Here is a 14,904-nt window from a genome sequence, read left to right as displayed (position 1 = left end):
TCCATACGGATCACTGATTAGTTGAGTGAGCAAACACAAGAGTGAGTGATTACGAAGAGTCCTCATCATTCCATTCCAATCCCTAATTGTACCATACATACAAACATATATTAATATTTATTCAAGTACTGATTGATTGATCATATTATATAAAATGGTACATCATCCAGCTGAAGTAGAATTAGAATCAGATGTTGTGGATAAAAGCACTGGTCAATCACAACAGCAGGTGGAAGTGATCTATGATGATCCAGGTTATTTACAGACAGTGTTGAAGCAGACTAGAATCCTTATAATTAAGAACTTCAAACTATCATATCGCAAGAAAGTCACAACAGCCATCCAACTCACAGTGCCCTTCTTCTTTGTCTTTGGTCTATACCTCATTCAATTGGCTGTGACCAATGCACTTGATACCAACCCACATTATAGAAATGGTAAAGTCCCCAATGATCCCATCTCATCACACTCAATCAATCAATCAATCAATCTCATACTAATAATAACTAGTCCCAATATCATACTCTAATGAGGTACCTAATATTCCAAAATGTACTCCACATCCTGGAAAGGGATTCTCTTGTTACTCGTTCATTTATGCTCCAGATAGTCCGGTCGTAGTCCAACTCGTTCAGGGCGTGATGGCGGAGAACCCTCATCTAGGACCCAACGATATTAAATCGTTTAGTTCAGCCGATGCCCTAAACAGCTTCATTCTAAACAATGCCAACATCACCCAAGCCGCCTACGTATTCAACTCTTTCGACAATGGCCAGTTCAACTACGATGTCCAGTACAACTCGAGTTGTATCGCACAGTGGGGTAACACTGATGGTCTTTGTGCGCCACCCGTTGAGAACATCATCGCTCCAATGCAAGTCGTGATGGACCGTCAGATTATGCGTTACCAAAACCAACTCCAATCACCCAATGCCACCAACGAAATCGTCGTCAACTGGAACAGTGGAATATTCGCTCATCAGAAGCAGTTAACATATAATAGTATGTATTAATCCTCCCTGATCACGAGACTGGCAGTCAGTTTTAACACTCCCCTTGCCGCTGATAAGTTGTCACTGACCTTGGAAGCATCTTCTTCTTTGCTTCTTTGATGTTCCAGTTTGTTCTGATGCTCCAGGACATGGTGCTGGAGAAGGAGACCAAGCTAAAGGAGGGAATGAGAATGATGGGTTTGAAGGAGAGCTCATACTACTTATCGTGGTTCCTCACCTACATGGTCTTCATCATACTCAATGTATTCTTGTTGATTGCCGCTGGATACATATTCCAGTTCTCATTCTTCAAGTACAACGACTTTGGCACCTACTTCTTCCTGTTCATCTTCTTTGGATTCTCCATCATCTGCTTTGCCTTCTTCCTCAGTGCATGTCTTGCCAAGAGCCAGACCGCCACATTCCTCGGCTTCTTCCTGTTCATCCTGTTCTCCATCTTGCAGGCATTCATCCCCAACCTGCTCTACATCCCCGGCAAGCCCCTCTCGCTCCAGTACTTCTTCTCTTTGTTCTCGCCAGTTGTGTTTGCCAAGGGTATGACCGACCTGGCCATTGCCAGTGATAATGGTGGCATCCGCTGGGAGAACATCTGTTGCAACTCATCATTCCCATTAATCTTGGTCTACCGCTGGGTGTTGTTGGACGGTGTGATCTTCATCATCCTCGGTTGGTACATTGACAATGTGTTCCCAGGAGAGTTTGGAACACCCAAGCCATTCTACTTCTTCCTCATGCCATCATACTGGACTGGCAACACTTCGATGAAATGGTCGCCAACTGACTACCGTCCAACACCCGTCGAGGACGAGGATGTTCGCAATGAAGAGGAGTTTGTCAACCGTCTACAGAACTCCAATGATAGTGCCGTTGTAATCAAGAACCTAGTTAAAGTGTACCGCAGCAACATGTTCTACCGCTCCAAGAAGGACTTTTATGCCGTCAAGGGCCTGTCCCTAACCATGGAGAAGAACAAGTTGTTCTGTCTACTTGGTCCAAATGGTGCTGGCAAGGTATGTGACTTCATTCATGTCCAATGATCGTTCAATCACTGACAACTCCTTCCTCCCTTTAGACCACCACACTGAGCATGTTGACTGGACTGTTTGGTCCATCAAAGGGCGATGCACTAATCTTTGGCAAGTCCATCATGACTGACATGGTCGCCATCAGAAAGTTCATGGGAGTGTGCCCTCAACATGACCTGCTCTGGTCTCATCTGACTGGAAGGGAGCATCTTGAGCTGTACTCTGCCTTCAAGAATGTCCGTGTCGATCAGATCGCCGATGAAGCCAACGAGAGATTGAATGAGGTGGGCATCGCTGATATTGCCGACCAGTTCATCACGGTGTACAGTGGTGGCGAACGCAGGAGACTGTCGGTGGCCATCGCCATGACTGGCAATCCCAAGATCGTCTTCCTGGACGAGCCAACCACTGGCATGGACCCAGTGGCGCGTCACCAGGTCTGGGAGATCATCGAGCGCTCCAAGAAGAACCGTGCCATCGTGCTGACCACCCATTCAATGGAGGAAGCCGACATCCTCTCGGACAAGATCGGCATCATGGCCATGGGTCGTCTGCGCTGTCTGGGCGACAACCTCCACTTAAAGAACAAGTTCGGCGCCGGCTACAAGGTGACTGTCTTCCTCAAGAACATGGGCGGCGGCAGCTTTGGCTCCATGCTCAACCTGGACGTCGTCAAGAACGTCCAGAACCGCATCATTAGCTTTGTGCTTTCAACTTTGGAGGGCACGACCGTCGCCAGCAAGACCAACGAACAGATCATCTTTAGTGTGCCGCGCCAGCGTACCGACCAACTTCCCTACTTCCTCGAGACGCTCGAGGTGAACCAATCCTCGCTACACATCCACGACATTGACGTCAACCTCTCCACGCTCGAGGAGGTGTTCCTCAAGATTGCCGAGGATGCCGAGAGTGAGCGCAAGTCCAAGCTCTAAGACATCATCATCATAGTGTGTGTATGCTTCAATAAACTGGCCAGCCATGGTTTGGCTGGCCATGTGTATATTTCCAAGTAGTATCCATCCTTGTAGTTGTTGCGCCATGTTTATTTGGCTTCGGCCAGACATCCAGATCAAAGTAGTGATCAATCAATCAGAGTTTGTTGATCAGTTGACCGACACCTCGCCCATCCATTTGAGCTTGGATGGACTGGCAGGCCGGCAGGTAGTTGTAGACAATCTCCTCAGGTCCAGAGAGAATATGAATTGAGTCTTGCCGACTTGTATCAGATCAAGGTTGATGGGCATTGAGGCGCCATCTAGTACATTATCCTCATCATCTTGGTCTTGGGCTTGGGTATTTACATTGGTCGTGGTCGTTGTAGTTGTTAGTGTATAGATGCCATTGAGTTGATTACGAGTGAGAGTGCATTGACCTTTGAACAAGGGCAGCTTGGTAGTATTGGACTCATCCCCGTTTGGTGTCTCCTGGATTTGCCAATGTATCAGAGATGCATCGTTGCCTGGAATAGACTTTATAGTACATTGGGTGAATGGTTGGACATCTCCATCATTAGCAGCAGCATTAGATGATTGTTGTACACATGCGAATATGTTTACGTCGTCTTTGTCTTTGATTACAAGTTGATATTGTTGAGTATGTTGTGATTGGGTGAGTGATGAGTTGTTGGAGTATACATCTAATCTTATGTCAATAACTGATATGTTGTTGTTGATAATAGTGGCATTGTCTGGTGATGATGATGATGTAGTTGGACCGCTGTTGATTATTTGGTATCTTGAGAAGTTGCTTATTGATGGCAGGTCTGGATAACGTCCAGGATGGAATATATGATGTAGTCCACCGTCTGGTTTCCTTTTGAGGTATGTTGGATCTGGTATTTCATAAGCAATCAATAATGTACCATTGTCCACTACCACTGACTTGAACCTATGTCTCTCCTTCAAGTCTGCCTCATACTTCCATGAGCACTCTTTCTCAAACACCTTAGTATCACCAGTGAAGTCCCTTCCTTTAAAGAACTGGACCTTCATACTTATACTTATATATATTGTTACTAATGTATATATATCTAATATAAACAATATTGATTGTTAGATTGATTGCAATCAATGCAATTCAATTGAATTGTTGTTGGAGTGAATGACGGTGAACCTTTTGATTATCTATCCATTCAAAGATTCGATGTGATTGGAACTCAATGAAAGTGTGTGAATGAGCACTTTCTAGAACTTGAGTGTGAATGAAAGTTTGCGGTTAGTGTGTCAGGGAACAAAGGGCGCACTTTCAAAATGAGGTCTAGCCCATTATGACTTTGAGAACTTAGTTTGTTTGTTGAGTAACATAGATAGAGATAGAGAGACAGACAGTAGTGCTTATTTATTGTATATATAGTAAAGAGGAACAATAATATATATATAAGGAGAAAGCACATGATATAAAAATGTCGTCTATGCTAGTCGCCGAAGAACATCTGGACAAGATCAGAGGCAGTCTGATTATGAGCTCAACAGAGTTTAAAGAGAAGATCAGAGAGTATGTATTTGGATGATCATCATCATCCATTCATACTTTAATCAATCAATCAATCAACCAACTAATCAATCAATCAATCAAACAATCAATGAAGCCGCGATTCACTCAGGAGATTACATGTTGAACAGTTGAAGAAGATATTAAAGTATTTAAAGTATAATGTGGACACTTCGATATCAATGACGGGTAATAAGCCGGATCTGGTGGAGAAGGTGTTCAGAGCATTTTATGTACCTGGTCCATTCAGAGCTGGTACAGGCTGGCAAGCCACCGGTGTATTGTTGGCAAATACTGCACCTCCAATACTCAGTACAGTTCTACAGCCTGCATCATTTCATTTCCCAGGTTTACAACAACAGCAGCAAGCATTATCGTCGACATCATCAGGGCAGCAGCAACAGCAGCAGAACACTGCATCATCATCGACAACATCGTCGACAACAACATCTATACCAGCGATCTTTGGTGGCGGTGGTGGCGTCGCTGGCAATCCATTTGGCGCATTTGGCTTGAACAACAATCCTCTACGGACACCAATACAACACGCAACAAAGCCACCAGCCACTGCTCCGACATTCGCCTCAACAGCGCAGAGCCAACCTGGGTTCCCATCGCACATCGTTCAGCCTCCTACATTCCCGCAGAAAACTGCACCAAAGCCTGCGCCAACTTTGGGGCAGCATCTGGCACAACATCCGCCGCGCCCAACAATACAGACATTAAGGAAGACAACTGGAGCGCCGACCTCCCCTGCAAAGAAGACCGGCTCGGCCATCAGCAACCCCAACAACATTTACAACAATGCCCAGCAACAAAAGATCGACTGGACAATCGTATCGAATGGCCAATCACTGCTGTACGAGTCGATCAAGTTGTTTGCCGAGTGTTGGATCACCAAGGGCTCGACGGGACAGCGCGACTTTGAAATCGACACGGACTCACACAGCAAGATCACCTTGAAGCCCACCGACCCATTGAGCGACGAATACCTCATCCACATCAGACTGTTGAACAACTCTGTCAACATGCTCTACAGTCACGACATGAGGTTGTTCATCAATGGAGTCAATGTACAATTGGTAAGTGATCACAAGTGCAATGGGAGGGCAACAACTATGCTGACATAGTCCACTCAATCAAACAGCCAATCAAAATCAGGAACCCATCTGGATGCATTGCCAACATCATCCCCAAGCCAATAGACATTACACCATTCGTCAAGGAGAAGAACAAGATCATCTTCCAGACAAACACTCGAGTCGATGGCTTACTCATTGTACAACTTGTGAAGAAGGTGCCCATGGAGAAGGTATGTGTTATGTTTCACAACATCATATTGGTCATTACTAATGATCAACTAACTGATCATACCTTGCGCGCCCACAACTATCTAGATTGTTGAGAGGATGGTAAAGACAGAACTGAAATCACTGAATGCCAACAAGGATAATGATATTGAGGAGCTATGCTATGACATGACCGTTCGATGTCCACTCAGCTTTGTACGAATCTCCCAACCAGCCAAGACAGCATCATGTACACATCTTCAATGTTTCGATCTAAATGTATGTTCATGGTCCATCATCATCATCATGGTTCGCGCTCAATCAACTAATATCCAATCAATCAAAGTATTATATCCAGTTTTCATTCCAACAACAGTTCTGGAACTGCCCGATATGCCATAGGGCAGGCCCTCCAGAGAGACTGGTTATTGATAAGTTCACAGAGAAGATATTGACAGAGATACCAGAGGACTGTTATAATATCACTGTTCAACCCGATGGCACATGGGCAAAGAAGAACGATAAGGTCAACGGTCAAGCCAGAGCCAAAGGACGACGATGGAAGCGGAGGCAGCAGGACAAAGGAGAACAACTCGTCGTCGGCCACCACGACCATCGACATCTTTGACGTGGACTCTATGCTCTCACCGACGCCACCTCTCGTCGAGGAGTCAAGCAACGAATATGACTTTGACTTCAACTCGAATGACGCCAACAATCCAGCTGTACTGGTGGAGGAAGTTGAAGCGGATGAAGACGATGGAGGTGGATTCTTTCAAGACGATGATGAAGAAGAAGACGAGGACAATGACAATGACAATGACGACGAAGAAGAGGATGAGGAAGAGGATGCAGAGTCCTTGGAGAGATCGGGCTCGCCCGAGATAGACGATTCGATGGAGGGAGATATAACGACAACGACTACAACAGATGCTGGAGTAGTGGCAGCAGACAACGGACAACAATCAGAACAACAACAACTACTACAACAACAGACACTAAACAACAGTGGCGGCAATATCAGTGTTAATAGCAATTGTGGCAGTCCAGACGATATGGACATTTCACAAGATCCCTCTTTCAACAACAACAACAACAACAACAATAATAATAATAATAATACAACAACAACAGAACAATCACTTTCATCATCAACGACCACGACTCCAACAACGACAACAACTACATCAACATCAACATTCACAAACTCTTCAACGAACCATTCCATGCCCACATCTTACAACAGCTCCTTTGGCAATCAATTCGACGACGATTGTATAGTCATTAGTGATGATGATTGATTGATTGATCCACTGTCTAATATATAAATATATAGTGATCACCTGCACAGGTTGGTCAAGATAGTCAGTCCTTCCAGTCGATTGGCGGACTCCCATCCATCCAACATCCAACATCCATTCACACCATGGGGAGCATTTTTTTGTTTACGAGGTTGTTGCCACACAACTCTTCGTGTTTCTGAGTCAGCACAACTTGTTTAGTTTGGAGCATTTTCTCTCTTTTTTTCAAAGTCCTTCAAGACAAACCCCCAACACGATTGTCAATTCATTCATTCATTCATTCAAACAAACAACTATTTATAACATTTATAACAATATATAACAATTGTATCAATCAATCAAACATGTTGAGACAACCTACATTCTGGGAGGACGAATTCAAGCAACCTCTATTAAAAATGGATCGTGGATTCATCAAGGAGGAGGGAGTTGACAAGGTAATGAATGAATGATTACTATTGCAATGACAAGAACACAACAAACTAACTAAAGTAATGTAATACAATACAAACGACATGTCTGAACAGATCATTGAACGCATGGCAAACTGGAGAAAACAGTTGAACATCATCGACGAGGAACTAAAGCCAATTGATTATGGCACTGAGGAGCCACAGAGAATATTCGTTCTCGACGCTGAGAGAACTTTCGAAAACGACGAGAGCAAGAAGAGACTCGTCAGAATATTGACATACTTGAACAAGCAGTATGTAGAAGATGGATGAGATGGATGAAGACGAGGAGAAGGCCGCAGTAGTATCACTCACTTACCAACATCACAAACAACCCAAACCAACCACAACGAACGAACGAACCAATCAATCAATCAATCAATCAACTTAACTATACAAGATTTGGAGACTATCAACAAGGAATGTCATTCGTCACAAGTTTCCTCATGTTGGGAATGGAGGAGCACCAAGCGATTGCAGTGTTGATAAAGATCAACGCACTGTTGCCAGGATACTGGAAGCATGAGGCAATCAACTTTGGAACAGAGGCCTTCACATTCTATCATTTGTTGGGCGACTTCCATCCAAAGATCAAGGCACACCTGGCTGCCAATCTCATTGATCCAGCCACATTCTGTCAACGTTGGTTCCTTGGTCTGTGCGTGCACTGTCTGCCATTCAGACAGCTGTTCCGCTTCTACGACCAGTTCTTTGAGGGCGGACGCGACTACCTCTTGCGCTTTGGTCTGGCATTGTTTGGCGCGCTCTCTGACCTGGTTCTCGCCACCACCAATCCCAATATGATCTTTGGTCTGCTGCGCTTGGACACGGGCGTCGCCACGACCCTGACCGAGAAGCACTTCGACGAGATCCTGGACACCACCGCCAACTACGACATTAGCAAGTACGACCTGGAGGCCATCCGCAAGGAGCAATACGACCTGAAGCTCAAGAAGCGTATCGAGTCGGCACACAAGGTGCACGATGCAGTCGAGGAGATCTCTGACTGTCAGTGGTGCATGGACAACCTGCCCGAGCTGTACTGTGTCGAGTGTGGCAAGGTCGTCTGCCAAGACTGCGTCGACGACGGCAAGGGAGAGAACCACACCGAAGACCACAATCTCATCTCACTGGAAGAGTACGAGGATCAACTCGCACAGGCCAAGAAGGACAGAGAACAAGAAGCCCTCACAACCAAGTTGGCCGAAATGAAGGTTTAAATAACATAATAATTAAATAATAATAATCACAATCAATCAATATATCGTAGGGAATCGACAAGTTGATGGGATGTGTTTACTGCTTGAGTATATTCTTGTTCTTGCTCTTCCTCTTCTTCTTGTCCAGTTGGAATGCTGATTCTGTTGCTGCTGCTGCTGATGGTGAGGTGGCTGATGATGTTGTTGATGGTGCACCAGTGGCAACCTTCTTGACAGCAGCTGGCTTACGGAATAATGGTCTATTGGTACCCTTCAAAGTAAATGTCTTATTCGACCATGTCTGGTATTTACTGTTGGTGTTCTTCTTGACTTGTCTCTTCTGATATTGCATTGCCTCATTGTAATATCTACGATATGTTAAGTTAGTTTACAGTGTGATTGATTGAGTGTGGATGAGGACAGAAGACTTACGGTGCTAGCTTATGTAGTGGAGCAACCTTTTCCAGCTCATTGTCATCCTTGGACAGAATGTCGTCCAGGGACAGGCCGTAATCATTGGAGTCGACATTGACGTACTTGAATCGGACTGGTGTATCGCCATCAATCTAAAGGATTATGGAACATGTTAGAATATGATTGATTGGTGCAAGCTCCATGAATGATGACTTACAATATCTTGATAATCGACACCATAATAGTTGTCCAACATTGCCTCCAACTCTTTCTTTTCCTTGAGCAGTCGCTCTTCGGACCATTCCTCTCCATCGTCGTCTTCGTCGAAATAACCAGAGTCCATGTAGTCATCGAGTGCCATCTGTCCATCTCCTTCCTCGCCTTCATAGTCACCAGCACCCTCTTCATTATCCTGCTCAGCCTGCTCGTGCTTCTGACGCTTCTTTGACTTGCTCTCCACCAACTCCTTGATCATGATCTCTGGATCCATGCTCCTGATGCTCTCTGGGTCCATGTCCAGTGCTGTGCTGCCTGTGATGCCATGGATCTCCTTGACCTTCTCGAGGATCTCCTTCTTCTTCTCGTTCTTTAGACGCTTCAGTACGGCCTCCTGCTTCTCGCGCTCCTCCTCCTTTCTCTCTTTCTTGCGATCGCGTTTGGCCTTGCGCTTGGACTCCTTGCGACGGATAGAGTCGCCCGGGTTACGCGGGTTGGTGATCAGCACGCTGGAGCCTGGCTCTTCGAATCTAAAGTTGAATGAGTGCTCAAAGTTGTCCTGACGGTCGAGGTCCTCGCGGTCGCGGTCGATCTCGTCGATGATCTCCTCGTACGTGGGCAGCTTGGTTGAGTCGGACATCCACTTCTGGCCAACGATGTAGTCGCGCAGGAACTTCTCGTCCTCGTTGTCGATCTTTTTTGACTTCCAGTAGTCCTCGATTGCCAGTGCGCTGTCCTCATCCTTGTTCAAAGTGACACGCTTCTTGAACTCCTCAAACTCCTCATTCTCGCGCTCCTCCTCCTCCTCGGTCCTCTTTCTCTTCTTGAGCAACTCGCCATCATCTTCCTCGTCGCTGTCCTGATCGGCGTTGTCACCATCGTTCTCGTCATCATCGGCCATGGCCATCTTGAATGCATTCTTTAGATGCTCTTGTTGCTTGACATAAGGCATATCGTCGAATGATTGTGGACGTGCGGGCATGTCCTCGTCATCCTCGTCGTCGTCCTCCTGGTCGTCATCACTGCCCTCATACTGATCCTTGTCCATTGAAGCCAAGATCTTATCCTTCTCAATCTGTCTAAGTGTGATCTCCTTCTTTTTGTCTTTGTTCTTGGCCAACGATGATTGCTTCAAACTCTCCAAGTCCTTCTGTCTCTGCTCCTCACTAAAGAACCTCAAGTCCTTATCATACAATGACTTATCCTTATTGCTCAACATTGGCAACAATCTAAGGAAGTCATCATTCCATGATCTTGAATCCATCATTGCATTATCATCGTCATCACTCTCATCACTATCATCCTCATCGTCCTCAATTGTTCTATTCTTTGGTTTTGTTGATGTTGTTGTTGTTTTTGTTGTAGTTGTAGTTGTTGTTGACTTCTTTACATCTTCCTCTGACTCTGACTCTGATGACTCTGACTCTGATGATGGTGATGATGAATCTGAGTCACTATCACTTTTTGATGATGTTGTTGTAGTCTTCTTCATCACTTTATCATCGTCAGACTCTGCCTCTGATTCAGATGATGATACACTTGATTGTTCAATGTTCTTTTCATCCTCTGAATCTGATGATGATTCTTCAATCTTCTTATTCTTTGGCATTTTATGTCTAATATATGTTTGTGTATATGTTCAAGAGATATTATAACAAGAAGAAGTTAAGGTGAAATGAGGGCTCGAGGGATGGTCTCGCTCGTCTTTGTGACAAAACACTCAAAATTCGATAAATTAACAAATTTGTCAAAAGAACGACCGAGTCGTCTTGATCTCACACAAACAACTCATTCATTTACAAACAACAAGTAATATATACTTATATAAATATAGATATAGAGAAAGAATGAATCTTTTAACAACGAATGGTGTAAAGATATATAATGTATCAGCAGGTAAATCACTACCTGAATGGTTATCAGAAAAGAAACGTGATCAATTGAGAAAGGATGAGGAGTTTAGACAGAGAATAGAGTTGATACAAGACTTTGCATTCGAGACTTCATCACGTCGTGTAAAGATCACTCCCGATGGCCAGTACCTCATGGCCACCGGTATATACCCACCTCAACTCAAAGTGTTTGAGCTGAATCAACTCTCATCAAAGGTCACCAGGACACTAGATTCACAGATCGTTCAATTCGAGGTAAGCATCCATCACTCAGGTTTAGTTGATCAAGTTGATCAAGTTGATTCACGGACTGACTCGTACTCCACCAATCAATCAATAATTTGGAATGATTCCTTCACTCAATCTCTCGCTCACAATCACTCAATCAATCTTTTGGAATGATTCCTTTTCACAACAAATCATTCAATCAATCAATCACTGGTTCGATCACTCTCACTCATGATCAAATAGGTATTATCTGATGATTATTCAAAGCCAGTGTTCTTGAGAGAGGATAGATATATAGAGTTCCATGCAAAGTATGGAACATACTTTAAGACTAGGATTCCAAAGTTGGGAAGAGACATTACATATCATAGACCATCATGCGACTTGTATATTGGCGCAGGCGGCAACGAGGTCTACAGATTAAACTTGGAGGAAGGACGCTTCATGACACCACTGGTCACCGATTTGCCAGCTGTCAACGTCGTGGCCCAGAACCCCGTGCATCAGCTGATGATGTTTGGCGGTGAGAATGGCGCCATCGAGTGCTGGGACCCAAGACAGAGGACAAAGGTGTCCGCGCTCAATGTGGCATCGTCCATCCCAGGCTACAACATCCAGCAGGATGACGTCGAGATATCCGCCGGCAAGTTTGGCCCCGATGGCCTGCTGCTAGGCCTCGGCACATCCAATGGTGTGGTGATGCTGTACGACATGCGTGCGGCCAACCCCGTGATGACCAAGCATCACCAATACCAGCTGCCCATCAACTCGATCAACTTCCACACGTACGCCGGCGTCACCCGCTTCATGTCGTCCGACTCCAAGATCCTTAAGGCATTCGACAAGGACACGGGCAAGCTGTTCATGGTGCTCGAGCCCAAGAGTCCCATCAACGACGTGCTGTCCATCGATGGCACCGGCCTGATAATCATGCCAGGCGAGACCGAAAAGATACAATCCTATTACGTGCCCTCGCTTGGACCAGCACCCAAGTGGTCCTCATTCCTCGACAACCTCACCGAAGAGTTGGAGGAGGACAAGCAACTAGTCTACGAGAACTACAAGTTCATTACAAGAGATGAGGTCGAGAAGTAAGTCGTGGGACACCCGTATGGAATCATTCCCATCACTCACTAACACACTCAATCAATCATCAATCAATCAATCAATCACTACAGACTGGACATTGAGAAGATGATTGGTACCAACTTGTTGCGAGCATATATGCATGGATTCTTTATTCATATCAAGTTGTATAACAAGATCAAGGCTGCACAGAATCCATTCGAATACCAAGAGTACAGGGCTAATAGGATAGAGCAGGAGATGAAGAAACAGACTGGCTCGAGAATCGCCGCAAAGACTGCTGTTAAGAGGGAGACACCCAAGGTCAATGCCAAGATGGCCAACAGAATGCAAGCCATCAAGTTTACACATTCGGAGGACGACAAGGAGAAGAAACAGAAGGAGAAGGAGGCTGGCGCCAACGCACTGCACGATCCACGTTTCGCCAAATTGTTTATTGACCCCAACTTTGAGGCCAAAGAGGATTCTGAAGAGTTCAAGCGTCTCAATCCACGTGGCAAGCTTGCAAGATTGGACTCAGCCATCGCCGAGCACTTTGAAGAGGTGGACTCTGATGACGAGGATGATGATCAAGATGTACCAGTGTCCAATGGCAAAGGTCGTGGAACCAACGGCAAAGCTGCTGCAGCTATCCAAGATGACGAAGATGATGACTTTGATGATGGCGAGGATGATGCATATCCAACTTCAAATGGAATTGGCGGCGATGATAATGATGTCGATTATGATGATGGAGAGGATGATGATGTGGACTCCAAGAGACCAAAGAAGAAGGTTAGCATGTATGAGATTAGAGCAGGTCATTCAGTGTCATCACTAAACAAGAAGGGACAGAACACCAAACTGCTGCAGAATGCACCATTCTCAGTACGTGTGGACAAGGAGGAGAAAGGAATCAATCCACTCAAGAACGCCACAGTCGTCACCAAGGATTCTGGCGACCTCGAGATATCATTCATTCCATCAAAGGTAAGACGTCCAAGTCACGTGGAACATGGTCCAAAGTCCAGTTTGACTAACATCCACTCACTCACACTGGAACTATTCCAATCAATCACTCACCCAATCAATCAATCAATCAATGGACCAACAGCAGACTGGTGGAAAGAGGAAAGGAAGGAAATAAAAGGATAGCCTTGGAACAAATAACCAAACTTTGTTTAGATTGTGATGATTGACATCTGCTTGCCAACTGTGCCAATTACAAGTTGGTTGGCCTCTGACTTGTTCCAATCCAGTGCACGGATACATGATGTCTGTTGTACTTTCTTGACAATGGTATCGTTCGAGCTGTCAAAGATGATGAGACTGGCATCGTCCGAGACCGTGGCGAATTGATTGCTATTGTGTGGATTGAGTTTGATCTGATTGATCATCAGTTGATGATGACCCTTGTATCTCTTTGATGGTTCTGTTGTACCCATATTCCTCGTGTCCAATATGAAGACATCACCATTGTCTCCGGCGCATAGCAACTCGACATTGCCATTACGCCAGCATACTGAATGTGATCCAATGCCATTGGACACCATGTGATTAGTCACTGTGCTCGGGTCCTTTGAGCGCGTATCTGCAATCACCACTCTATTGCCCGATGACGATGCAATGAGTGGTCCATTGGCCACGACGCAGTGTACGGGCGATGAATGTAGATTGAACTGATTGAGCATTGTTCTCGCGTTGACATCCCATAGTTTGATCGAACGGTCCCAGCTTGCCGACACCACCTTTGAGTCTCCCATCACATCAATGCTACTAATGATATTGTCATGTGCATTTGTGAACAATGACTCTAGTATGTTTGTTGAAGGTGTCGACCTTGGTTGTACAGGTGGCTTTGGCTTTGACGTCGTTGATGTCGTCGATGTCGTTGATGTTGTGTCTGATTGAGTGTGCGGCTGAGAATGAGATTGAGAGTGCGCTGCAGTGTAATCGATCAATGTCTTGGCAATATCGTCTAGTTTGACGAGGGTCAACTTGGCATCGTCTGACGAGACGATCATAGAGTCATTGGTCAACCACTTTATACAAGTGTTACCATGATGTGTACTATAGTTGATAGAGTTGGGTGTTGTGGACTTTGAAGCTTGGTCTACTATTGAGACCTGTCCATTCCACAGTGCACCAGTTAGACTTGATGCTGCAGCACCAATGTACTTGTCATCCAATGAGTAGCACAAATAGTCTATTGAGTATTCCTTTGTAATATTGATCATTCTCTATATATCTCTCTTTCTTTGTTTAAATGAATGATTGAATGTGATGTGAATGTGTTTGATCAAAAAGACTCAAAGTAGGC

The 14,904-nt window shown here is 45.0% G+C and overlaps 7 protein-coding genes across 7 annotated transcripts; 4 read left to right on the top strand and 3 right to left on the bottom strand.

The window, feature by feature from the left end:
* Positions 1-154: 154 nt before the first annotated feature.
* Positions 155-2,970, top strand: SAMD00019534_039160 (hypothetical protein; the record flags this gene model as incomplete). The annotated part of the gene is made up of 4 exons (XM_012900421.1): positions 155-437; positions 511-1,002; positions 1,071-2,023; positions 2,086-2,970. The coding sequence occupies 4 exons, from the start codon at positions 155-157 to the stop codon at positions 2,968-2,970; spliced, it is 2,613 nt and encodes an 870-aa protein (XP_012755875.1).
* A 171-nt stretch (positions 2,971-3,141) lies between these two features.
* SAMD00019534_039150 (hypothetical protein) lies at positions 3,142-4,029 on the bottom strand (the record flags this gene model as incomplete). Its single annotated transcript, XM_012900420.1, has 1 exon — positions 3,142-4,029. One exon carries the CDS (start codon positions 4,027-4,029, stop codon positions 3,142-3,144), a length of 888 nt encoding a protein of 295 aa, XP_012755874.1.
* Positions 4,030-4,439: 410 nt separating this feature from the next.
* Positions 4,440-7,115, top strand: SAMD00019534_039140 (hypothetical protein; the record flags this gene model as incomplete). The annotated part of the gene is made up of 3 exons (XM_012900419.1): positions 4,440-4,531; positions 4,626-5,187; positions 6,315-7,115. Coding segments are annotated over 3 exons (1,455 nt in total), but the record flags the coding sequence as incomplete, so codon positions are not given.
* A 323-nt stretch (positions 7,116-7,438) lies between these two features.
* SAMD00019534_039130 (hypothetical protein) lies at positions 7,439-8,772 on the top strand (the record flags this gene model as incomplete). Its single annotated transcript, XM_012900418.1, has 3 exons — positions 7,439-7,555; positions 7,646-7,824; positions 7,971-8,772. Coding segments are annotated over 3 exons (1,098 nt in total), but the record flags the coding sequence as incomplete, so codon positions are not given.
* Positions 8,773-8,866: 94 nt separating this feature from the next.
* Positions 8,867-11,008, bottom strand: SAMD00019534_039120 (hypothetical protein; the record flags this gene model as incomplete). The annotated part of the gene is made up of 3 exons (XM_012900417.1): positions 8,867-9,137; positions 9,202-9,335; positions 9,401-11,008. 3 exons carry the CDS (start codon positions 11,006-11,008, stop codon positions 8,867-8,869), a joined length of 2,013 nt encoding a protein of 670 aa, XP_012755871.1.
* Positions 11,009-11,246: 238 nt separating this feature from the next.
* On the top strand, positions 11,247-13,739 carry SAMD00019534_039110 (hypothetical protein; the record flags this gene model as incomplete). Its single annotated transcript, XM_012900416.1, has 3 exons — positions 11,247-11,546; positions 11,763-12,610; positions 12,698-13,739. The coding sequence occupies 3 exons, from the start codon at positions 11,247-11,249 to the stop codon at positions 13,737-13,739; spliced, it is 2,190 nt and encodes a 729-aa protein (XP_012755870.1).
* A 26-nt stretch (positions 13,740-13,765) lies between these two features.
* On the bottom strand, positions 13,766-14,821 carry SAMD00019534_039100 (hypothetical protein; the record flags this gene model as incomplete). Its single annotated transcript, XM_012900415.1, has 1 exon — positions 13,766-14,821. One exon carries the CDS (start codon positions 14,819-14,821, stop codon positions 13,766-13,768), a length of 1,056 nt encoding a protein of 351 aa, XP_012755869.1.
* Between the last annotated feature and the right edge of the window lie 83 nt (positions 14,822-14,904).

This window comes from Acytostelium subglobosum, assembly GCF_000787575.1.
Source record: "Acytostelium subglobosum LB1 DNA, scaffold: scaffold7, whole genome shotgun sequence".
NCBI classification, from domain to species: domain Eukaryota; phylum Evosea; class Eumycetozoa; order Acytosteliales; family Acytosteliaceae; genus Acytostelium; species Acytostelium subglobosum.
The sequence above is the reverse complement of the archived record's forward strand: the minus strand, read 5'-3'. Positions and strand labels throughout refer to the sequence as shown.